Source organism: Peromyscus maniculatus, chromosome 1 (genome assembly GCF_049852395.1).
Source record: "Peromyscus maniculatus bairdii isolate BWxNUB_F1_BW_parent chromosome 1, HU_Pman_BW_mat_3.1, whole genome shotgun sequence".
Taxonomy (NCBI): Eukaryota; Metazoa; Chordata; class Mammalia; order Rodentia; family Cricetidae; genus Peromyscus; species Peromyscus maniculatus.
In genome coordinates this window covers 76,151,718-76,178,307 of record NC_134852.1, presented here as the reverse complement: position 1 = coordinate 76,178,307, position 26,590 = coordinate 76,151,718, and the positions used below count along the sequence as shown (strand labels likewise).

The following is a 26,590-nucleotide window of genomic DNA, read 5'->3' as shown; positions in this document are numbered from 1 at the left end:
CTCCCCTACACTGTCTTTCTGTGTGGTAGAGCCCGAGATTGCAGGCTCCTGCTGGTGTTCAATGGGATTGGAAGACTCTGGGACTTGATTTCTGTATTTTCTCGAGCTTTGCTTCCTCTTCTTGTTAGGGACACAGACACACTGTGAACTCTGTGCTCCCTGGACAGGGAGGGCCTGTAATCCCACAAAATGCCTTTCAGAAGGATCAAATGGAGCTCCATCCCTCTGGATGCTGTGGTAGCTTGTTTGTGGGCAGCAGGTAGGTGAACTATGGTGTACCAATAAAAGTAAATCACTTTCCAGTGTCACAGTCAGGCTCCCAAAGCGGTATCTGCTTTTAGTCTGAAGCTGTGGATGATACATGGGGCTGGCTTCTGGGTCACTGGAGAAGCCGGCCAACTGTCTGCCGTTTCTTGTTGGGTGAAAGATTCTACTTCATGACTTTCAGAGATTTGGGGGAAGACTATTTCCATTAAATGTCTTTTTATGTGAGAGAGCGGTTGCTGAGAGCATGCTGTATAAATGCGCAGGTTTTTAGTAGTGTGGTTAGTTACATCACCGCCGTACATTCTTGCACTGTGCAGTACAAGCTTAGACTCAGAGTAGATACAACAGCCACATCTTTAGAGCATGTTTGCTGTAATTTCTGAATAAATTATCCCAATCATTATTCTAAAGTGTTCTAAATCTGCTTCTATTCTTTCCGTGGTTAGTTTGCCACATATTATTCTATTCTGATTTTTTTTGAGCAAAACATAATTGCTTTTGTGGAATATAGCCCCATTGATGGTGTAATCAAATATTAAAAATAGAATTACAGAGTTTTGCAGAAAATGCAATTAAAGAAGCACGAATGCCTGTGTCTTTGCCCCTATTCATAATGTTCCTTTTGGATTCGGCTTATTAGAGGAAATCGAATCTTGGTTTGAGAAAATTTATGTGGAAAGTCCTTGTGGATTATATTTTCTAGGTAATATGCACCTACTTATCTATCATGACCATATGAAAGCACCTTTTGAAAAACTCAAATTACTGCACGTATGTCTGGAGATTTAACGTAATCTCAATTCCATTTGGAATTGCTTCTGTGATGTAGCTCTGCAGCACCAGTGTGGACTCTTCATGGAAGTGATGGAGTATCTCCATGTTGACTCATGTTTTATGAGATCTGTGTCCTTGGGCAGGTTCCTTCTCACCTTGGAGACTTGGTGTCTCTGTAAAGTTGAGGTCTCATACATAAGCATCATGAGGACTGTGGCTGAGCTGTCCCTTTGGCTCTATTCCAAAGCATCCACATTTCTGGTTAGCCGTCATCATCTGTGGAAGATGAGGCAACGTGTCAGAGCTGTAAAGAGTCAGGTGGAAGAGCAAGGAGAGATGGCTCGGGAGAAGTGTGTTGTGGGTAGGGTTAAACGGGAAACTCAAGTCACATGGGTCTTGGATACTGTAGCACTTAGGGTATTTGGGTTGAATTACAAACCCAAAGAAACAAGAGAGATAATCATTTGAAATACGGTTTGCTGTATCAGATAAATTCCTTGGAAGAAGTGAACTGAATCGAGAGCTGTGGGCATAGACAAGGAGACATGATTGCCAGGCATATCAGCAAGGAGCAGGCTAAGAGTGTGGGCTGACACCACGAGGTTCACCAGTGTGGTCTGTGGAGTTGTGTATTTGAACAAGAGGAGTTGTGTATTTGAACAAGAACTGTGTGAGGCTGGCATTCTCAATGGAATAGAAAAAAATAATAATTTCTGGTGACTGGGGGAGGGGTTTGGTTTGTTGTCTCATTTGACGACAACAAAACCCCCGAAACAGAATAACAAAAAAGAAAGGAAGAAATGCAGGCATTTCAGTAACTTTACTAAATGAGCAAGGAACAGACATAGTTGTTTAGAGTTGTCAGATGAAACTGAAAACAAAAACCAACCAAGCAACCCATGGGCACGCTGCCCATAGGCATGCCTTTGCTCCATGGAGGGGAGACTGGAGCCACATCTCCCAGCACAATGCCAGCAGTTATTTTATAATCAGACCAAATGTTTGCCTAGGAAACGTTCTCTACATATGCCACACAGATACAGGTTTATACTTTATATGCATCTAATAAAACAGCTGCAAAAAAATAAAGAAACTCAGTTACATTGAAAATGAATTGATCAATCTTCTGTCAAAGGGAGAAATTATTCTGAAAAATATATTTTTTCCATACAGTATATTCTGATCACTGTTTCCCATCTCCCTACTCCTCCCAGATCCTCCCCACCTTCCCATCTACCCAGCTGGACTTCCTTTCTTTCTTTGTCTTTTTTTTCTTAAGAAATTTTTTATTTATTTTACATACCCACCACAGATGCCCCCTCTCTTCCCTCCTCCTGCCCCTCCAGCCTTTCCCCCCAAACCACCCCCATTCCCTCCTCCAAAAAGGTAAGGCATCCTCCCACAGGGAGTCAGCAAAGCCTGGTACATTCATTTGAGGCAGGTCCAAGTCCCTCCCCCCTGCATCAAGGCTATGCAAGGTGTCCCACCATAGGTAATGGGCTCAAAAAAGCCAGGTCATGTACCAGGGATAGATCCTGATCCTATTGTCAGGGGCCCTTTAAGCAAACCAAGCTACACAACTATCTCACATCATGAAATTTGCAGGCAAATGTATGGAACTGGAAAATATCATTCTGAGTGAGGTAACCGAGACTCAGAAAGACAAACATGGTATGTACTCACACATAAGTAGATGTAAAGCAAAGGATAACCAGACTGCAACTCACGGTTGCAGAGAAACTAGTTAACAAGGAAGATCCTAAGAGGGATGCATAGATCACCTTGGGAAGGGGAAATAGATGAGATCTCCATGAGTAAACTGGGGGGATGGCAATAGAGGGCAGGGAATGGGGGATGAGAATATAAGGGAACAGGATGGTCAAGCTCTTTGTCTTTAGAAAACAAACAGGCAAACAAACAAACAAAATCCCTAAAGACACCAGAATTTGTTTAAAAAAAGAAAAAACAAAAACAAAACACAAGAAAAAGACACAGACAAAAAAACCATAAAAATACAAAATTGGAAACCATAACATATGAACAAAAGACCAGTAAGGCAAAAATATGCTCAGACAGAGCTGTAGGAGACAAAATGTCTGTGAAAATACCATTGAGTTTGTTTCGTGTTGGCCATCTGTTGCCAGGCATGGGACCTGCTCTGAAGTGTGATTAATACACTCAAAAGGAGCCATTTTGATGTATATCATTTTATTGATAGATCATTGAGACAGAAATTTAAACTGATGTGACCATGTGATGAACACAGTTATCAAAGTTGATATAATTGACATATGCAGAATTATGCAAAGTGGAGATAGTCACAATTAAATGTAATTTAAAAAAATATTGATTGTATAGAATCTGTAAAGTGAGTGTCAAAAATTTTGAAAAATGAATATAAAGAGATCACGTTCCCTTAATTAACTTCCCCAGGGAGGAAGGAGCACCCATTGTTTAGTCAATACCGAACTGTCAGTCCTGAAAACGCAATGCAAGTGACATCATATTGACTGAACAGGTTGTATTGATGTATTTAGGGATATATATGTAACAACAGTTAATGAAAAACAGAGGCCATGAATTTGAAAGAGAGCAAGGAGAGGTACATGGGAGGATATGGAGAGAGAAAAGGGAAGGGGGAATGATGTAATTATATTGTTATATTTCAAAAAGTAAAATAAATCATGTTTTAAAAAAATGAGTCAATGGCTAAAAGATGAATGACCCTAACATCTTTGAAAAGATAAAAAAAAATTGAGTGACTCATTAGTCAAATAAGAAGTAAGGATGGGAATTAATAGCCTTAAGTACTTACAAAGAAGAAAGATTAAAATTGATTGAAGTAAACACTCATGTCAACTTTGGGAAGCAAAGCGGGTAAACTTAAAGATGACAAAGATAAAAAAGTAAATTAATGAAGTAGAAAACAGAGCTACAGTAAGGAGGCTGTGGAGGGGCTACCCACCACCCCCACATTTCCCCAGAGTGCTCTTGAGTAGGAGCAGCAGGAAATAATAGGTAGAAGGATGTAGAGGGGGGGAGAAACAGAAAAAATACAGGATACCCTCAAGAGGGCCTGGAACCTAATCCATCAGCCTCCACTGTCTCTGCCCTAGAGTATTTAAAGGAATGCCAAGGGGTAGAGCAAAAGACCTCCCCACAGCACAGCCAAGTGCAGACCATCTCTGACACCTGCACTCAGGCCCGTGGTCCAATCATTCTCTGTGTGGACCTGCTGGGTAAAGCCACTGGGAACCTGAGAACGGGCTCCTACAGGAGGTTTAACAAGGTCAAGTATAAGATAAAAGTAGTTTTTTGAAAAATCTAAGAAAATCAGTGAGCATTGTCAGAATGAATAAGAATAAAGAGAATACAAACAACCATGAAGATGGAAGGGGGGTGTGATTACACATGGAGAAGTGATTGAAAGTGAGCAGTGGCATTTGATAGCTCAGTATAATGGACAGATTTTTAGGAAAACATAATAAAACTTATTATAGGAAAAGCATTAGCTTAATAGGACTGTTTCATTCTATGTAGAGAAGCAAAGTGTTGCCTTTGAAATCAGCACCAGGGGGTTGGAGAGATGGCTCCATGGATTAAGTCCTTGCTGTGCAAGCATGAGGACCTGACTTCCATCCCTGATATCTGCCTAAGAATCCAGGTGAGGTGATACATGGCTGTAATCACAGGACTGGAGAGGCTAGAGACAGGGGCATCCCTGGGCAGGCTAGCAGTCTACCCAAATCAGTGGGCTCCTGGTTCCTAAGAGACCTTTCCTAAAAGCCAAAACCAAAAATAATGGAGAGTGATTGATGAAGGTATCAATGTTGACCTTTGGCCCTCGTGTGCATACCCACCTTTATGTACACATGCACACCATACATATAAAAAAAAGTCAGGAATAAGATACACTGAAATATTTAAAGTTTGTGTTAGGTGTTTATCAGCAGGTTACCTGGAAGATCAATGTATCAAAACCCAGTCATGTATATTTTTATGTTAGAAGCAGACCAAAGATGTAAAATGAGCCATTTATAATGGCACAAAAATAAGATATCTAGACATAAATCCAATTAAAATATTGGGGGCTGGCAAGATGGCACAGTGGGTGAAAGAGCTTGCTGCCAAGCCTGCCAACCTGGGTTTGAACCCTGGAACCTACATGATGGAAAGTGAACCAAAATATTCCAGTTCTCATCTGACCTCCATGCACATATCCTGGCATGCATATGTATGCATGTGTGCACGCACGCACACACACAAATAAATAAATAAAAAAATAAAAGCACTTAAAATATTTAGAATACTGTGCATGCAGAAGAATTTAAAACTCTGTTGAAAGACATTAAATAAACTTCATTAATCAGTGAGCTAGTTAATTGAGCTGGGCAAAGTCCATACTTATGAGGATGGCCATTTCTTTTTCTAAATTGATTTGACTCATCACATTAATAACACTAGTGGGAGGGGATGGAGAGATAGCTCCATGGTTAAGAGCACTGGTTGCTCTTGCAGAGAGGACTCTGGTTCAGTTCCCAGCACCTACATGGTGGTTCACAACAATCCATAACTCCATGTCTAGGGGCTCTGGCGCCCTCTTCTGACTCCCATCAGCACTGCACACACATGGTGCAGATACAAATGTGCAGACAAACACTCTCACACACACAGTAAATACATTTTGAAAGTTTTTCATAAAGATTAACAGGACTTTTTGAGGAGGGAGAGGGATTTAATGAAAGAACCGTTGGTCCAAACTCAAGAGACTGCTGAAGAAGTTGAAGGACTTGGCGCTTCTGGGTACCCAGACTCATCTTGAAGCTGTAGGAGTGAAACATGGACATGTCTCCTGGGAAATATAACCATAGCCCGGAAGCACAGCTGAGCTTGCTGAGTGGTGGAGGGTGCAACCGGTGGGGGCAGGTGAGGGCATGGATGCTGTTGGACTACTGGCTGTCCACAGATGGGGGCACTGCCGTGGTTTACTGTCTCTACTGTGACAGATGTGTGTACTCGTGCACATCCGTAGTCCCAATTCCCTAGGAGCCAAGGTCAGGTAGTTCCTTGGTCTCAGGAGGTCAGGAGTAGCCTAGCCAACATACTGAGACTACATCTAAAAAAACAAAACAAAACAACAACAGCAGCAAAAAAACAAAGAACCGATGAGGGATGGCTCACTTGTAGCTGAAGGTTTTCCTAGTCCTGCCTGGCTCCCATGGCCCCATGGTCCACAGCCGCTCAGACCCAAGTAAACACACAGAGGCTTATATTAATTTAAACTGCTCAGCCATTAGCTCAGGCCTACCACTGACTAGTCAAAACATTTGATGCACAGACCTGATATCCTGTGTTCTATCCAGAGCCTATTTTTGAAGGAAAAACAGTTCTTAAACATCGTCTGACACACTCACACACACAGACATTCACACATGCAGCCACATCACAGACATTCACACACACACACACACATATACACACACACATTCACATTTGCACACATACTCACAGACATTTACACAATGCATATCCACATTCACTCATGCATACACACTTAGACATGCACAGTCACACCACTTGGGCACACACAAGCCTGCACTCACATATTCGCATCTTACAAACACACACTGGTCAAGTGCCCATGCTTCACTTAATTAATTAAAACCTAAACCTTCCTACCACCGTGGAGTTCTGAACACTCCAGTCAGGAACTGGATTTCCCACCTGTCTGTGTCTCTCTGTACTGAGATGCAGGGACTCAGAATTTATCTTTCCAGGGATCAGATCCTTTCTTTGAAAGGTTTTGGAGAATGCAGTCCTAAGGAATTAGCAAATAGCAGAAGTAGTAGCACAGAGCATGTGTCAGTACTCAGTACTCCCAATGCTTGGAAGATTGTGAGTTCCAGACCAGCCCAGGGTACATAGTGAGATCCTGTCTAAAAACAAACACACTCAAGAAAAAAGAAGTTAATGGTTAAAAAAAAAAATGCTTTAGTCCAGAGAGAAGGTAAGGGCATTCAAGGAAAGCCGAGATCCTGGGAACTGTACTGTCCCAGGCCAGGGAACAGACAGATGAGGAACAGCATGGCATGAGATTCTGTAAGGACACACCCAAGCAGGGCAATTATCTGTTCCAACATGGTGTGTGAGGGGGAGGGTCTCAGGTCTGTGGGAGAGCTCACCATGAATATCGGCAGATGAAAAAGAACAAAGTAATTAGCTGCACTTAAGTACAGTAGTGTGATCTTAGAAGGTATTTTTAAATGCTTTTAATTATTATACTCCCATGGCTTAGTTACACGCAGTATTCTCATCATCATATCGTCAGTGTTGAGTGATAATGGACTGCTGCTCAGCTGGGAAAACGTGGGGTCTCACTGCTGCCCGCGGGGGCGGGGGCATTGGGGAAGTGAGGGCCCTCCAGCTTTCGTGAAGTGTCAAGTTTAGGAAATTGTCAACAGCAGCAGGAACAGCCCGCAGTCTTTCTGGAGAGCAGCCTAACTCCTCAGACAGTGATAAAAGTGACTCACATCAGAACGATTACATCAAACTCTCGTTCCTGTGAGCGTCTCTCTGTGCATTTTACTCACACGTTTTTACTTCCATGTCTTTGTGATTCCAGGCGCTCAGAGACTAATAGTAGGTGACTCTGGGAATAAGTGATATTTTCATTGGACGAGCCGCTAAGATGACAGTGGTGTGAACTTACAGATCACAGTGTAGTGAGAAAAGGTGTCCTGTCCAGAGAAGCTGTGTTAGTTCCATTTCTGTTAGTATAACGAATCACCCAAGGCTGGGGACTTTATAAAGAAAAGAAGTTTACTTTGCTCACAGTGCCAGAGGCTGGACAGAAGGGTCATGGGAAAGGGGAAGTGAGTGGTTAGATTTGCATTTTAACAGGACTGTTCTACAGCCCAGGAAATAAGTTCCCAGTAGCAGGACAACATAGTGGACTGTAGGACTGGCCTCGGGGTCCAGTGGGAGGTAACAGCCAGGCATGGGACGCAGGGTGGGCTGCAAAGTCTGCTGTGAGGTGATTAGTACGGTACACCTGGTGGGAATGGGCTTTGGAGGTTTGGGTGGATAGGACAGGGGATCTGAGGTGATGCTGGGGTTCTGGTAGGCACACTAGGTGATGGAGGTAGAGGATGCTGAGGGAACAGTTGATCATGGGATTGGGGTGTAGGTGGATAATGATATAGTTGATCTACTGGGCAAGCATCCAACAGATCCCCCGGGCCAGGTTATGTGGAGGCTGAAGGGTGGAGCTGGAGCATTAGGGGTGTGAACTCTCCCAAGATACCTCTATGTGGAGGGAGACAGGGCCCTGGAGGAGACACGCTGGAGGATGGGCTCAGGAGAGGCTATGAAAGTGGGGCTAAGGAGGAAGCCAGGGGAGCCGGACAGCAGTTTGTACAAGAGGCAGGAGCCGATGAGGACGAAAGTGGGTTATCTGACTCAGCCACCCTAGGCTACTGCTGCGTGAGCAGACATGGGGTTCTGCAGATGCATCAATGCCTGTTGCTTGGTGAAGAACAGGACCAGAGAGAGAAAATAGCCATCACAGCGTGCTGAGTGCCTTGGTTGGAAGGAAAGACACCCTTCATGTCACTAGCCTGGCATAAATTGTTCAATCCCCCCCACACCCTGTGTTGGGCCTAGAAGTGTCTAACTCTCAGGTAGACATAGGCAGTGAGTGACATTTGGGGGCCGAGTAGAGTCCTCTGTGTCCTAGTGAGGCAGGAGGGTAGGGAAGAGTAGGGAAGAGTGAAGGTCTTACACAAAGGCTACAAAGCTAGCATAGGAGAACGACCAGCTGGCAGAGAAGAAGGCTGGAACCAGCCAGTCAAAGCCAGTGAGGACTGATGGAGCCCCTGTACCCCTTAGAGGCCTTCTAGAGTGTCTGAAGGTGACCTGTGGCTCATTATAATAAGGAAATCTCCAGACCCTGGGAGGAGTTTTCAGATGCTAATGAGACACAGGGTGCATGAAGTTGTATGCAGAACAACATGTAGATAGAAGATGTGCACAAAACCTGTACTATGCAAATGACTCCAAAGCTATTGAAATGTGTCATCGAAGTCCCCATCTTTTGTATAGTGTGGCCCCCAAGCTCTGAAATATTCGGTTCCATTTATTCTTCCTTAATCATTTCTCTTGTCTGATTCCTAGATCAGGGCCTGGAACCCCTCTAAGGGCATCCACTGAATCCCACTATCCATGAGCATCACCAGTGTGTATCATTTCAATGTAGGTCATGATTGGTGGGTGTGATGGATGGGACTCAATCACTCCACATGTTTTCTTGCTGTAAGCAAGCCCCCCCCACCTCCCCCACCTCACCCCCCACCACCACTGCCCTCTACTTCCCTCTGCCTCCTCTCAGAACCTCCCTAGGTGAGAAGACAGAGGATGTGAGGATGTACTCTGGCCTGAGTGTCAGATGTGAGAGTATAGGACAGTCAGGAGGGGACAGGCTAGCCTGGGTGGCATAGTTTTACTCCCAAGTTTCTGGGGCCACTATGAGAACTAGTGAGTCTGGTCCCTGGGCACTTCACCCCAGGGGAAGAGTTCCCAGAAGGGCACACGTTTTGTACCTGGGTACAACACTTCAGTGTTCGCCTGTGTTAAACCAGGGAAAGGTGGCCTCAGGGAGTGGGCCTGCCTTTGGAGCTGGCACAAAGAGCGTGAAGTTCCTAGCTTCAGCCCAGTGGCTTTTCCTTTGGTCATTTGGAAATGAAGCAACATTTTTTTTTTTTGCTCCAGACAGCCTCAGTTCCTGCTGTAATTCCAGTGGATTTAAAGGTTGACTTGGGTCGGTGAGCCTGCTTTTGTAATTGTAGTTTGGTAGCTTTTCATTATACATAATGTGATTTTAATGGAATTAATGTTCTGTATCAAGAAATACATTGTTTTTTATTGTTGTGCAAAGAAAGAGGCTTCTAAAATGAGAGAACTAAAGTGCCCCGCAGTTTATGTAATAGTCTTGGCTGAGCAGGGTAATGGGCCCACTTGGAGCTTCCTGTGTGACCCTGGTCTTACAGGGTGGTCATGACTACCCAGCTGGCACCTTTCTGGGCCACTCAGGTCTTCCCACCCCGCCACATACCTCTTTGGTCAGCCGGTCACCCCTGTGCTACCACATACTGGAGATCTAGTTCCCTGCCCCTTTACGTGGACCAGTGACTACTATGACCTGGAACCCAGTCCTGTCCATGTGTGAGCGACAGTCAAGGGCCTTGGCTGTCTGGCTCTGACTGCCCACTTCTACATTTAACAGGAAGGGTTGGGAGTAGTTTTTAGGTTTTTTTTTTTCACACACACACCCCACCACCGACATAGATTTTCATCCACCTTGGAAGATAGAACCAACTATTATTGGCTTGGGTTTTAGTAATGTCTTTTTTTTTTTTTTTTTTTTTTTTTTTTTTTTTTGGTTTTTCGAGACAGGGTTTCTCTGTGTAGCTTTGCGCCTTTCCTGGATCTCGCTCTGTAGACCAGGCTGGCCTCGAACTCACAGAGATCCACCTGGCTCTGCCTCCCGAGTGCTGGGATTAAAGGCGTGCGCCACCACTGCCCGGCAAGTAATGTCTTTTTTATTGTATGCAAAACAGAAATACAAAAGAAAGAAGAGGAAGTCAAATGCGCTGAGGACAGGTTGAGACCCAGCCCTGGCTTCTCCACCTGCTTGTGTGTTGGTGTCCGTATGGACACACTCACTTAGCAGGAGAGTGATCCAGCTTCCCAGACACTTGGCGCTGCCTTTTGCTTTTATTTGTCTTTCACCAAGTGTGAGCATGTCTTTGGGCATTGCCTATATTTCCAAGACATGATTTCGTGGTAGCCGTGGGGAAGGGTTCAGCAAACAGCAGCATTCCCCTCTTGGTAATTACCTAAGTTATTTCTAGTTCTCAAATTTAACCCTTTGGCTAATGTCAACAATTATCATACGTATGTGTGGGGTGAATGTGTATGTGTGTTTGTGTGTAGGGTGTGAGTATGTATGTGAGTGCTGGGGATCTGAACTCAGGTCATGATCCTTGTTTGGGAAACACGCTACCAACTAAGCCATTGCCTCAGCTCTAGGACCAGCAAATTTAGACCTAGCGTTGTGGTTTTATTGTAATGATATGCATGTATTATGATATGCATTACACCATAGGCCATTCAAATGATCATGTTGTAATATTAAAATTAATATTATAGAAAGCTGCACATTTAAAGGCAAGTGTCCCTTCCCCCCAGCTCCTATTCTGCCTCTCAGTGCTGAATTTCTCATGTACCCTTCCAGAGAGGAACACTGATGTCACATCGTCACACATCGTTTCTTCTCGTTTACTCCAGTGGGAGGGAGACCTCCCTCCTTCACATATTAGGCCTTGTCTTGTTGACAGGTCAGTTACCTTTGACATCCTTGCTCAGGACAGACTTGCCTCCCGTGCCACACTGCAGACCTTCACATTAGATGTAAACGGCATTCACTTTAGTGGTTCTCTGCTGCTACATTCAGGGACAGGGCTTTGCTATAACAGTCCTGTGTAAATGGCAGGGTACATGTCTGGCACAGGCTAAGTGCCTGGTGGTGGAACTTCTGAGTGTGAGCATGTGTGTGCATCTCTTATTGAGAGATATTATGAATCTATGCCCCAAGCCAAGGATGCTTGTGTCAAACTGTACCAATATCAGTCATGTTTCAGAGTATTATTCCAGTAATATTCAACACTTAATTTTTAATTTTTTATTGAAAATAGATTTTTTCATATCATATATTCTTATTATAGTTTTCCCTCCCCTGCTTCTCCAAGTCCTCCCCACCTCCCCTCCTGTCCAGAGTCATACCTTCTTTCTCTCACTAGAAAACAGGCATCTAAAGAATAATAATAGAATGAAATAAATAAAACAAACAAATCAGAATATGAAAAAGCAACCAAACAAGAAAAAGAGCCACAGAACAGGCACAAGAAAACATATATAGACACTGAGACACACATGTTTGCACACTCAGGAATCCCATAAAAACTAAAAACTGGAAGCCATAAATATGTGTGTATAGTAAAATAAACAAAAAGCAACCAACTAACCAAACGAACAAAAAACCCCGATTCAACATCATGAGACAAAGAATGTTCAACGATGCCATGGAGTTCATTTAGTGTTGGCTATCTACTGCTGGGCATGAGGCCTACTCTTTTTTTTTTTTAATTAATTTTTTTTTCATTTATTTTACATCCTGATGCAGTTTTTCTCTCCTTCCTCTCCCCCTGTTTCCTCCCCATGCCTCCTCTCTCCCCTCCCCATCCACTCCTTCGTCTCCATTCAGAAAGGGTGGGCTTCCCATAGGCATCAACAAAGCATGGTACATCAAGTAGAAACAGGACCAAGCTCCTCCCCACTGTATCAAGGCTGGGTGAGGCAACCCAGCATGGGGAATAGGTTCCCAAAAGCCAGCTCAAGCTCCCGGGACAGGTCCTGATCCCACTGCTAGAAGCGCCATAAATAGACCAGACTACACAACTGTTACACACAGGCAGAGGGCCTAGGTCAGTCCAATGCAGGCTCCCTAGCTGTTGGTCCAGAGTCCATGAGCTCCCAGGAGCTCAGGTCAGCTGTCTCTGTGGGTTCCCCCATCATGATCTTGACCCCCCTGGCTCCTACGATCCCTCGTCCCTCTCTTCAACAGGACTCCTGGAGCTCAGCCCAGTGCTTGGCTATGGATCTCTGCATCTGCTTCCATCAGTTGCTGGATGAAGGCTCTATGCTGACAATTAGGGTATTCACTAATCTGATTACAGGAGAAGCTGGTTCAGGCACCCTCTCCACTATTGCTAGGAGTCTTAGCTGGGGCCATTCTTGTGGATTCTGGGGAGTTTCCCTGGTACCAGATTTCTCCCTAACACCAAAATTCCACCACTGCCACCCACAGCCCCTCACTGTGCACCAAATCAAGGCATATCTTTTGTTACTCTCTGTGGGGCCAACTCTTAAGAGTGGTTTGTTTCTCCATTGAGACTTCCTTGGAGAAAACTAAATTTTCATTTGCAAGTGGTTGTCAACTGGGGATGGCTTTGGGTTAGGGATGAGCATGTGTGTCCACTTTTTCTGCCAGCTCTAAGATCACATCTGATGCAGACCCATGCAGGTTCTGTGCATGCTGCCATGGTCTGTTAGTATATGTGTGTGTCAGCCTTGTTGTGTCTAGAAGGCCTTGATTCCTTGATGTCCTCCATCCTCTCTTGCGTTCTTCCCACCTCCTCTTCCACAGAGGTCCCTGAGCCCCGAGGGAAGGGATTTGATGGAGACATCCCTTTTAGGGTTGAGGGTCCCAAAGTTTCTCACTCTCGGCATATTGTCTGATTGTGGGTCTCTGTGTGTGTTCCCATCTGCTGCAGGAGAAACCTCTGATGATGACTGAGCAAGGCATGGGTCTGAATATGGCAGAATATCATTAGGAGTCATGTTATTGCTATGTTCCTGTAGCAGAACAGTCCTATTTGGTTATCCCCTAGGTCCCTAGCCTGTCTAGTCTCAGGTTCTTGGCCATCCAAGCAGCACTGGGTATGGGGTCCATCCCATGGGTGTAGATGTAACCAATCGTCTTATTAAAATAAGAAACACAGAGCCAATGTAAAAGAGAAAGCCGAGAGGTCAGAGCTCAGAGATAAAATCTTACCTCCTGCAGTGCTCCTAACTTCCCCGCGAGAGAGCTACTTCCTGTTTGTCTGTGTTTAAATAGTCTTTCTGTTCTGCCTTCTCATTGGTTGTAAACCCAACCACATGACTGCCTCATCACTGCCTGTAAGTACCGCCCTCCAGGTCTTAAAGGCATATGTCTCCAATACTGGCTGTATCCCTGAACACACAGAAATCTACCTAGCTCTTCTAACCACCACGGTCTTGCTATGGCTCTAATAGCTCTGACCCCATGGCAACTTTATTTATTAACATAAAATTAAAATCGCATTTCAGTACAAATAAAATATCACCATACATGGGACTTACATCAGATGTTGGTTGGTTACGGACACAAGCTTTGTGCCACTCTTGTACCAGCGGATCTTGCTGGTGGGTCAGTCTTGTAGACTGAAGGGTTTGGAGCAGGGCTGGTGTTTGCCTTTCTTCGTTGGTAGTGTGCAGGGTGCCTTCCAGTGCCATGAATTAATACTCGTCTGTAGAGGTGAAGGCTCTAGGTGGGCACCAGCTCTGCTTCCCCATGCTCAATAAGCTGTGTAGGCCCACACTTCTGCCTTTTGCCACAGCTTCACCAAAATATTGCTATCTGCTGGGTACAAATGTTTATATTATTGTTCTAACATTCTAAACTTTGAGTCATTTGAAGCAGGCTGGCTGTTAGAGGTTTATCCTCTGCTCAAAACGAACAGCCTCCTTTTAGAGTTCAGCTATTTTTCCTGTTGAGTTGTTCTTTTTGTCTTGGTAATGTAGACAAACCTCTTGTAAATTAAGAAAAAATATCAATCTTTTTACTATATCCATTATTAATTTATCTCTCCAACTTGGGATTTATATTCTTTTAAAATCTGCTTTTTGCCTCTTACCGTAGATAATGATACTACATTTAAACATCTCCTCACAATTCAGTGTTTTGTTCTCCTCCGGGTCTGCAGGTCAGTGTGGAAAGCTCCACTTGGTATTAGGCTTCTGCTTGGGGCTGTGCCACAGTACTATTCTAGGACTCAGACTTGAAGAGACCACAGGCACATATATGAGGAGGAGGCGGGAGTGCATGGGTGCTCGCTTTACAGGCCTTAGGGGTGACAGTGTGTCCTGCTTCCACCCGGCGTGACCAGGCAAGTCTTTGGCCAAGCCCAGTTCTGAGATGGGAACATCCACTCCACCCATTGGCACACGAGAGCACAGATTTGCACCTTCAACAGAGACAAGTGGCGGCATTTAGTCACCCGCACTAGTGTTTAAAAGTCACAAACGTGAGAAGTTTGAACACGTCAGTCTTTTCTGTTATGACCCCTGGGGTTGTCTTATGTTTAAGGCTGACTTCATGATGGTTTTTTAATTTTTCTCCCATTTTCCTCTAGAACATTTCGGTTTTCTTCTTTGGGTCCTCTGGAATTTGTTCTCCTATGAAGATTAGAATACAGATTAAGATTTGTTGCTTTCCAAGAGACTTAGCCGGTTCACTTTGTATTGCATGGATCATTTCATCTCTTTTAAATATTTTAATTGGAATTGTGCAGAACGTGTACATTACTGAATCCCTTCTATCTTGAAAAGGAATGTTGTGCCTCATTTCATAACAACTTCTCTTGTCCCTCAGTTTAAGGCAGTGGTTCTCAACCTTCCTAATGCTTCCAATACAGTTCCTCATTTTGTGTTGACTTTCTACCAAAAAATAATTTTCATTGTTACTTCATAGCTGTCATTTTGCTACTGTTACGAATTGTAATGTAAATATCTGTGTTTTCCAGTGATCTCAGGCGACCCCTGTGAAAGGGTACTTTGACACCCCTGTGAAGGGGTCGCGGTCCACAGGTTGAGAACCACTGCTCTAAGACTTTCTTGGCAGTGTTCTCGTCCCATTCCTGTCTGGTCTGTTTGTTCTAGGCCATCCCACCTCTTTGCTTGCAAGTCTCAGAACTGGAGTTTCAAATTTTGTTCTTTTTTCTGCCTTTCCTTGCACACATATAGGAAAGCTGTGTGTCTGGGATTTAAGTACTCATGTCCTCACATGGCTTTCTACAGTAAACAGAGGCAATAAGTTAATGACTGTGCTGTCCTGTTTCCTTCCGTGTGTGGACACAGCCATCACACACACCTCTGAGAATGGTCACGGCAGAGTTAAAATGTAAATGTGTGGTGGGTGTCCGGCATGCAGCCAGTGCTCAATAAACGTAACTACTGACGTAATATTTCAATGTACTAATTGCTATAGCTGGTAGTACACTGAATCAATCCTCCCTTTCTGTCTCCCTTACCCGCCTTCTCTTCTCTCTTTCCCAATTCTCATGGATTTCTCAGTAATCCACGTTTTGTCTAGTCTTGCTTTTCCCCTTCCAGTTCTCATAGGTTTCTTTTTCACATTCGGTTTATCAGCTCGCTGCTTCAGATTTTTGTTGCTGTGTGTCTGAATTCCACAAGCCTAGTGGCTCAGAACGCCACAGTGTTAGTATTTCTGAGTTTCCATGGGTCAGGAATCTGGGAACTTTGTGTCACGTGTTCTGCATGGGTCTGAATGCTCTCCAAATGCAAAGGTCATTTTAACAAGTTCAAACATAATTTAGCTCAAGAATAGAAAATAGAACAGTGAATTTTGAATAGAAGAATGTACTGCTTTAGTAGAAATGTTAGGAATTTGAATTCAGCAGTACTTTTGAAAGAATAGAGCATGATGGGTGGCGGTTCATATCTGGAGTGAGAAGATGCTTCAAGGAGGAGGAAGTGCATGAATTAATCATTAATGTTCATGAACAAATATGATTATTCAGGGGATGCAAAAGAGACAGTTGATAAAAACTTAATGATAGAGATGTATACATCTTGCTCTTAAAATTCTTCTGAACATACTGGTGTAGCATGCAGAACCATGTGATGGCCGGGGACACCCTGCCCCGTATGTACACATTTATTTAGCCTTCCTCCCTGCATGTAGGCGGGACTGTGGTTGAGATGGAATCCTTAAGTGAGTTACGGTCTGACAAATGGGAAGGATTTCAGCATGTACGGTCACAAGCTTCTTATCCATGGAGATACACTATGGGAAGTATGTTGACAGTTCTACTGTTGAGGGAGTGTCATGGAGTGTGCTTATACAAACCTGCGTGGGGCAGGTCAGCCACTCATCATATGACGTCATTTTGTTTCTTTGATTTTCCTTTAATTGTGTGTGTGTAAGGGGGGGGGGAGAAGAATAGGAAGAGTGAGAGGGAGGGAGAGAGAGAGAGAGTGTCTATATGACTTCTTGATCTAGAGAAGCCAGATGAACAGAGTTGCTGCTGCCATCTCTGTGACAAAATATACAGCTTTATATTTTTAATTAATGGGTGTGCACTCTAAAGTAATGGTTAAAAAGTATAGAACATTGCACTCCAACCAGCAACACTCTAGAATCTGGGGTACCCACTATAATATATGTGGTCTCCCATTGGCAGAAGTGTGTTTTAGGTCCTGGGTCAATTTGATGAGGAAACAGGGGTTTGTGCTGGGTGGGCCTAGCTTGCTGAGGTCCTTAGAAAATATCACATGTTGAAGCTGTGAGGCATGAGAGGAATTCTCTGGGTTTAACTGCTGACCACGAGGAAGCACGTAGCCAGGCTGGGATGTGTCTAAGAGCTGAGAGCACACAAGAAAATGAGGACCAAGTCATGTTACCCTCAAAAATTTCACCAACAACCCTGGAAAGGGGCTCTCTGCCTCTTTAGTTAATTAATACTTTTATTAATGCATGTCTTCCTTCTGGATGATCTTTTCGTTCCTTATACGACACTGGTATTCTCAAATGACAGTGTTCTTTGCTGTACAGAATCTTTTCAGTTTCCTGAGGTCCCTTGACTGTCTGTATTTATGGCTGTTGGTCTTAGTTCCCATGCTTTTGCATCGTGTTCAGAAATCCTTTCCTGTGCTAAGGTGTTCAAGCCTATGTCCCACCTCCTCTTCTGTCAGATTCAGAGCACCAGGTCTTATGCTGGAGTTGAGTTTTGTGCAGAGTGATAGAGATGGACCTTTTTTCATTCTCGTACATGCAGCCATCCAGTTTGACGATCAGCATTTGCTGGGGATGCTGTCTTTTCTCCAGTGTGTGTTTTTTGCTTCCTCATCAAAAATTAGGTGTCCATAGGTGTATGGATTTACGCCTGTGTTTTCGATTCCATCACATCGGTCAACATGTCTGTTTTTATGCCAGTCCCATGCTGGTTTTACTGCTTTATCTCTGTAGTATAACTTAAAAAGCAGGAATGATGATAATGATGGTGTCTCCAGCAGTTCTTTTATTATTTAGGATTTCAGTATTGTTTTAGCTATCCTGTTTTTTTTCTTTTTCTTTCTTTTTTTATGAGTATGTTTCTATATGAAGTTGAAGTTTTTTTTCATTTTCTATGAAGAATTATGTTGGAATTTTGATAGGAATTGCATTGAATTTGGATTTCTTTGTAGGATGACCATTTTTGCTCTATTAATCCTACCAACCCATGAGCATGGGAAGCCTTTCCATCTTCTGGTGTCTTCTTTAATTTCTTCCATATTTTAAAGTTTTTTATTATACACACCTTTCATTTCCTTAGTTAGAATTATCCCAAGATTTTTTTTTGAGGCTGTTTTGAACGGAAATGTTTCCATGATCTCTTTCTGAGTGTGTTTGTTGTAAACACTATTGATATTTATGTGTCAGTTTCATATCCTGCTATTTTGCTGAATGTATTTTCTAACTGTGTAAGTTCCTGTTGGCCCTTTAGGGCCTTCTGTGGATAAACTTACACCATCTGCAAATTGATTGCCTCCAGTGGTCTTGTTGCTCTAGCTGAGACGTAAAGCACTGTATTGAATGGGAATGGAGAGAGTACCAAGAATGGGTTACCCTTTTTTTTTAGTTGTTGGCCAAGGGGGCACCATAGACCCCTCAAAACATTACAGGCTATTGTTGGTGCCATTGGTTGCCCTATAGAACTCAGTGGTAAGAACCTATTGCTGAAGACACGACAGACATATTTGAGTTACAAAATGGAGAAATCTAGCTGGTACTCTACTAGAAGTTTCATCCTCATTGGCTAGCTTTCACAGTGATTGAAGATTCTATGCATACTCCTGGAGGAGAAAACTAATCATTGATCTCATCCAGCTGTGAACCCTAAAAACTACAATAACAACTGAGCTGGTAAGATAAGCCTACTGGTGTAATAGTGACATGAATGTCATGGAAATAAGCAACTACTTTTTGACTGGATTTAAGGTCTACTCCATGAGATGGAACCCATATCTAACACCATCAATGAGGCTATGAACCTGTGGCTAGATAGGTCATGAGCCCTAGGGGAAAACTCATTACTATTAATCTGCCAAATGAATAAACTGACTGCCAAATAGCAATAAAATGACTCCTAATGATATATTGCTATACTCAAAGCCAGTCCATTGCTCAACCTCTTCAGAGAAACTTCTTTCAGTAGATGGTAATTAACATGGCAATCCACAGTGTAAAGAGAATAAGAGACATTAGAATGCTCAGCCCTGAGTATGATGTCTGTATTACTTCTCTCTCCTTAAGGCTTAGGGATCTATTTTGAAGATGGGGAAGAAAGATTGTAATAGCCAGAGGTGATAAATGACTTCAAGGAATTAGTGTTCTCTAGACACAAAAGGGCAGAGGAAGATATGAACTCACAGAGATTGTGACAACATGCACATGTGACAGCAAGTTCAAGCAACACAAAACCGAGTTCCATCCTTAACTGAGGAGCCATTGGCATTTGATAGCCTCTGGGTGAGAAAATGTCGGTTGTCTTCAATGGAGTGACACCTGGCATATATATCAACCACATTCCAGGGCAGGCCCCATGCCCAGGAGTAGTTGGCCAACACAAACTGGAATTGATTTTTTAAAGAGAGAATGAAAATAAAAAGTTGAGTGGGTAGGAAGGTGGGGAGGGGGTCTTTAAGAAGTTGGGAGAAGAGGATATATATAGTTAAAATACATTGTACATAACCCTCAAAGAATACATTTAAAGCAATTAAAATATAGCTCAAAGTAAGGGTAATAGAGAGAGCTGTCATGGACAGGATGATGAGGGAGGAGAGGAAGAGGAGAAGGAATCTTCAGAGAAATGCCCCAAACAAAGGAAAATATCTGACTTTTATATCCTTTCAAGGAGATAAGCTTGAATGTTGCTTGACAGGAAGGTCTATGCCATGTAATGTAGTCTGGGATAGCTTATATGACAACGAGCATGGGGGAGCCAGGTACAGGGTAGGACCATAAATTAGAGGCTGTAAAACCATAGCACAGATAGCTTTTGAACTCAGTTTCAAAGAGCTTGAGAAGAGAACATGGCCTGACTTCTGTTTCTGCAAGATCTGGTCCCTTAGAGTGACAGGATCCATGATGGCACACAGAGGGCTTTCTTTGGAGCGTTATGAGCTCAGTATAAGGGTGCAGCCCCCTACTGCGAGGAAATGATGTGGGGGAGGCTGGGGCTACAGACTGGAAGTCTCTGGTAGTGAGAAGGAATGGTGAAGAGTGAGTTCAAGAGAAGACACAATCATGGGCGGGGCCGGCATGATGGTGAGTTTGTTTCCTGGTGGTAGAGAAGAATAAAAGACTGAGCAGCTGAACAAGCCTTGTCACGTGGCTGAGAGCCGGACAAAGAACATGAGTGGAGGGCGGGGGGTTAGCGGGACGTTCCATCCCTCCATGTGAAGCTGACCAGGAATGGCTTGAGACGGAGCTGCGGTCTGAAGCGCGCCGGCTGTTACAGCTCACGAGGCACCGTTCCTCCCGGGCAGATCACTTACTCCATTTTTGCAAGAGCTTCCCTCCCCAGGCGCGGAGCAAACGCAGCCTCTTGGCGGGAAGCTGACTGCGCAGTAGCTGCTGGGCGCACCTGCCATGTGTTGGGGGAAAGTAATTGAATTGGCTCTCGTCTTCCTTCTAGAAGGACGAGTTCCACTGCCTAAAACGTTGCCTCATCATTTGCCTTTGAATCAGATCTGATGATCTGAACAAAATTCTTGATTGTAGGCATCAACAGAACATCCTGGCGTTAGGAAGACACGATCGACAGAGCTCGAGGATTCCAGGCCCCTCTGGCCGGCAGTGGCACCATCAATGGAAAACACTTTTGGCTCTAATAGGGCCATTACTACCTGACAGTCTATTACTTTCTTCATCACCATCTGCAGCAGGAACTTCTGACTCAATTCCAGTTTTTATCTCTGGCCTCTCCTAGGTCGGGTAGGGAAGCAGAAAGAGCAAGCTGGTATCCTTGTAACTCGACATGCTTGAAAGGTGAAGCCGCCCCTCTGAGGAGTGGCGCCCTGCCGCTCCCGATTTTGCCTTTTCTTTCCACAGCTGTTTAATTACATGTTACTCTTCTCTGACCTTCTGCAGTTTTTTTTCTATATTCTTCGCAAATTGTGGACTTTGAATAACAAAACCTGTCAATTAAATGGGTCAGCAGTTTCATGGCATGGTAATTTCACAGATAGCTTGATTCACAACCCCTGTCCTCATAGGCATGATATAAAATAAAAGCAACCAGCCCCCAGAATGTGCCACAGCTCCTCACTGGAAGCTGGAGTTGGGCAAAAATAGCTCAAACTAAGACCAATCGTTCAAGGAGCAGAGGCTTTGAAATTCTTTTGTACTGTGCTCTGAAGGATGGCTCTCCCTCTCCTGGGTCACAAGTGAACACGGGCAGGTGTCCCTACAGAGGAAGTGTCCCCTCACTGGAGCTTGAACGTCCTTCTCTGAACTGTTCTGGCATGGCCCTTGCTGTCCTTGGAACTGGCCCCAGTGTGTCTACGCCGGGAGGCAGGAAGCCTGCTCCTTATGTGGAAGCAAGAGAGAGAGAGTGGATAGATATTGTAGAGTCCACCACGCCCCTCCAGGTAGAGTAGCATATGCAGTGATTTGAATCTTAAATGTCCCTGAGAGGCCAATGCATTGAAGTCTCAGTCTCCTAACTGGTGCTACTGGGAAGTGCTAGCTGTGAGAGGTCATGTGAGACGCCCTTAGATGATTGGACGAAAGCTCTTGGAGGGTTTTGTGGTGCATCCTTCCCTTCCTTCCTTTGCTTTCTGGCCCTGAGGCTTTTCTTCTTCACACACCTTATTCATACTGTGCTGTCCTTACCGCAGGCAGGGGCAGCAGAGCTAGCCAGTTGTGTGCCTAGACCTCCAGAACTATGAGACCAAGTAAACTGTATTTGAGTGTGTGTGTGTTTGTGTGTGTGTGTGTGTGTGTGTGTGTGTGTGTGTGTGTGTGTGGTATTTGCATGAGTATGTGTTCATGGGTGCATGCTTATGTACATGTCTCTGTGTGTGCACAGACGTGGGGAGGCCAAAGGTCAGCATCAAGTATCTGCCTCCTGCTCTCCACCTTACCTTTGGAGACCAATTCTCTCACTGAACCTAGAGTTCATCAACTGACTAGCCTGGCTGGCCAGGGTTCCACCTTCCTTTGCCCCCCCCCCCCAGTACTGGAGTTGTAAAAGATGTACCTCCGAGCTCAGCTTTTCCATGGCTACTGGGATTGAACTCAGGTCCTCCTGGTTACCCAGGAAGCCTTTAACCTACTGAGCTCTTTTCCTATTCTGTCTGTGCCCTGTGTAAGTGAACTATCTCAGGTATTTTGTTATGCTGATACATATACTACATATTAATCAATTCTTGCTACTATACCAGAGCAGAACTCCATGGCTTAGATAATGCGAACTTTTTCTCACAGTTCTAGAGGTTACAAAGGCCAAAGCCGAGGTGCCAACATGGTTTGTGTCTCGTGAGGGTTATCTTCCTGGATGGCCCAGGAGCGCTTTATTTGCTACATTCATATGAGAGAGGGGTGGAGGGAAGGGGAGGGAGAGCCCCTAGGGCACTTCATCATATAGGCAGGGGTGAGTGAGTAAGGCTAATGTCTGGGCATAGAAGAAAGCAGGGGACAATCTAACGGCAGACGACTCAGTCCAGCTTTGCTGCTTACTGACCTTTGAACTATAGAGTGAGCTCAGAAAATGTTGGCAGTCTCGGTGGGAATTTCAAATCAACCTGAAGAGGAAACTCTGGAGTTGAAGGAATGGAGCTGGAGTTTGAAAGGTGAAGCAGGAGATGGTGACTGGAATTGTAACTAGATGTCCACTAGAGAAATGGTCCTGCGATCTAACTTTAAAGTGAGTTGCGACTATGGTGTCTATGAAGCAGTGATGGATCTGGCCTCGCAGAGGCTGTTGGGGATGTTTGGATAGTGGGGCTAGAAGTCAAGTCATGCATGGCTCTAGGGACCTTTGCAAGAGTTAGACTCGGATGCTCAGAGACAAGAGAGATAGAAGCCAAGGTCTCCCCAGCATTAAAGAGAGAATATCTGGAAGAGGATGCTGGACAGCACATGGAGGAGATTGAAGGTTGTAGTTAAATGTCAATACTGACTGGAGGATTCACGTGTATTGACTGAAGCCTGTGGGCTATAAGATCTGGTTCTATCAGCTGCAGTCTGTGACTGTGGTGGGTCTGAATGAGAATGACCTCCAGAGGCTCCTGTTGAATGCTTGCTCATCACTTGGTAGAGCATTTGAGAAGGAGTGGGAGATGTGTCGCTGGGAGTGGGCTTTCATGATTTAAAAGTCCACACCAGGCTCCTGCACGCTCCCCACCCCCCTCTCTCTGCCTGCTGCCTGTAAATCAGGATGCAAAGCTCTCATCTAGATTGCTCTAGCACCATTCCTGACTCCTTCCCACCATGATGATCATAGACTAACCCTCTAAATCTACAAGTGAGTCCCAGTTAAATGTAAGAGTTGCTTTGGTCATGCCTATTCACAGCAACAGAACACTAAGACAGTGACCAAGCAGACTTTGTAGCTCTGTTAGTAGCATGAGCCTCACAGGTCTGGTGGGCCCTTGTGCAGTCCCCAGGGGAAAAGTATCCAAGGCTTCCAGTTGGGTCCTTGGCCGCCTGACCCAGTCCCTCAGTGGCGGGTGTATGTGGTCCATCTTTCCAGGATCTCATGTCCAAATAACTTATTTATGATAAGGCCTCCTGAATGATTATCTTGAACAGCAAGCCAGAGGCTCCTGCCCTGTTTAGGTACAGGGGTGCCTGGGCTGGCAAGGGAGGAGATTTAGTCATGAGTGGCCAGGAAGGAGCAGCATTGTTTTTGGAAAGTTGAGATTGTAAGAGGAACACCAGGTCTGGAAGGTTATGGCTTCAGATGCATTTGCAATGTGTTGAGTGGGAGAGCAACAGGTACCAGGAGAAGAAGCCACAGGGGTGAGACTCACGCCTAGCAGACAGGACAGTTCTGGGCCATGAGGGTTAGTAGGGCTGCATGATAGCTAGTTTCTCATGTGACTGGGGAGAGGGGACAAATATCTTGGGAACCTGGGATCAGGGATTAGGACTCTAAAATATGCTGAAGAGAGCAGCTTGGAAAATGGGAAGAGCATGAGGTGATGGAGAACTACAGAGCCTGGAGGGGTGGGATCTCTTCGGTGGATGGTCCTTTGATGGGCAATGTGGAACAGCACCTTGTAGCATTTGGTGACCTCTCTGTGACCTTGAGAAGCAGGGTTTCTGTTAAGTTGTGGAAGCTGAATTACGGAGGTTGGACGGGAAGTAGCTTTGTCTCCATAGTCATTGGTTATTCCTGGACCCAGGGAGACCAAGAATATGGGAACAAAGCCAGTGTCTTCCCTGGTATGTGTAGCCTTTAGGAAAGGTGGGCCTGGGGCTAGGTGAAGTCACACACTTGAACAGTGGTTTTCTAAGGTATGAGCACACAGTGTATCAGTGTGCTAAAGATGACATGGGAGAAGAGAAGCAGGGGTGACAGTAGGGTCCACGGCAAGGATAGTCAGGGCTTGGTCAGGAAAGGGCCACGTGGGCTGCTGGGATTGGGCGTCTAGAAAGTTTCAGAGCTGTCTAAGGAGATAGTGCTTATCATCGAGGTGGGAAGCTTTCCTGAGAACACGGGCTGGAGGGAGGGAAGGTGGCATGATGGGCAACCACATCACTCTTCGGAGTGGCCAGTGAGTAAGGGGTGGCCTAGCCTTTGCTCCAGGGGCTATCTCCCATCCTTCCTGTGATTGTGTAGAACTCGGCCAAGTAAGTTAGAGGACTGGAGAGCACTGAGAAGCTTTGTGGAGAGCCTGGAAGCCCATCCCTCACATACCCTGCAATGCAGTACACGATGCAATCTGCTCTGTAGTGCTTGGGGATCTTGAGCAGCCAGGTGAGTGTGGCCACAGGCTGTGATCATCTGGAGTGGAGACCCAGCTCATGGGAGCGCCACTCTTGTAGTGTATGGATTTCACATGCCCTTTCATGGGTGGAACAGGTTGAAGCTGATCTGAAAGATGGCCAAGTATCTCACGTCCCTCTGCTCTCCTTCCTTCCAGGTGCTGTTGTCCGGCCTCATCGGTGTCGTCTCCTGGAAGAGGCCTCTCTCACTTGTGGTAAGTGGCACCTGCAGCTCCAGGTGGCCTTGGACAGCGCTTTGCCTGCAGAGGAGCGAGTGTGGCAGAGGCAGTGGCAGCCAGCGTTCAGCTGTTGGCAGGAGGTGGTGCCTAGTGTCTGCTACGTGCTGGTGGCAGACTTTTGTACATAGTGTCTGCTTACATGCTGACGGGCTTTCAAGAACTTCTGTGCATTGGCATGCTGGGTTGGCATGCTGTACTTCCCAGCATGCCCCTTGAGTGATTCCTAAGACTGTCCTACCACATCCTTTGTCTGTTGGCTTTGATGGCATCCCTTGAGGACATACTGAGAACAAAGACATTTTGAAAGTCTGGATGCTGATGCTTTCTCCAGCCACTAAGATCCGTGTGTGCATGGCAAATACTTACACAGGAGATAGAAACAACACACATTCTACCAGAGTTCAAGAATCTTAAGAAATTGCATGGATAAAATATTCTTTCTTGAATCATTACAGGGCAGGGTGAGGAGGCGTGGACCACACTGGGGGTGGGAAAGGGTGATGGGTTTTCCCTCTGAGAAGAACCCCAAGCATCTCTGTGTGTATTGATCTGTAGGCTGGTCTTCTCGGTGTGTGCATTAATATATTGATGTGTCTGTGTCAGGACTAGAAGAAGAGCTTTGATGGGCACTGAACAAGGCAGTGTGGTTATGTTCGCCTTTTGTATTAATCAATTATTTAAAATCTTGTTTTAAGTGATAAGACTGGGAGATAATGACGCATACTAAATATTAATGGAAACGGGGAAAAAACAAATGCGCTTGTGGAAGATACTTCCTTCGTGAATGTGACTGTGATGTCCTGAAATGGTGTCACGGGAGAGAGTGCCTTGAATTCAGTTGAACTTCCTCTTGAGTAGTTCGGTTCACAGAAGAGTTTATTCAATTTTTTTTTAATATAGAAAATTTCAAATGTGCAGAAAAGTAGAGGGGGAGGCTGACATAGTGATTCCTGGTGCACCCTCCATCAAGATTCAACAACAACAAAAAACAGCTGGTCTTTCTTTTTCCTTCTGTGTGCTCTCCGTACCGGCTCCCAGCCCTTCCCTTCTTGGATGAATGACCTTATGGCAACTCCAGCATGGGGATCAAGAAGCTGGCTCTGTGTAGGATGGGTTGGCAGTGCACACACTGGCTGGGGACCAGCCGTAACTTCTCAATGCAGGGACAGTCTGTTCCATTCCTCCACGTACCCCCACAGGACAGACAGAGGAAGACCTTGGATGCCAGCCGCCTAACAAAAGAGACTGTGTTCCTTAGGGTGGATGTAAAAACATGAAACTTTTGTCACCCAGCCACCCCCTTCCTCTGTTTCCTGTCCTAGTCCCAGAGTGGAGATCATCACAGGGTGGCCAGGATGCAGGTGTCTTAGAAATACCTTAGGGATGTGGCGCAGAT

General features: G+C 44.9%; 1 protein-coding gene across 1 annotated transcript in view; it reads left to right on the top strand.

Annotated features, from left to right (window-relative positions):
- Entrep2 (endosomal transmembrane epsin interactor 2) overlaps positions 1-26,590 on the top strand; it is a 421,062-nt gene that overhangs the window by 159,560 nt on the left and 234,912 nt on the right. The window contains exon 2 of the mRNA XM_042277565.2: positions 25,114-25,170. Coding sequence (XP_042133499.2) covers positions 25,114-25,170 — 57 coding nt within the window. The remainder of the gene's footprint in view (positions 1-25,113; positions 25,171-26,590) is intronic.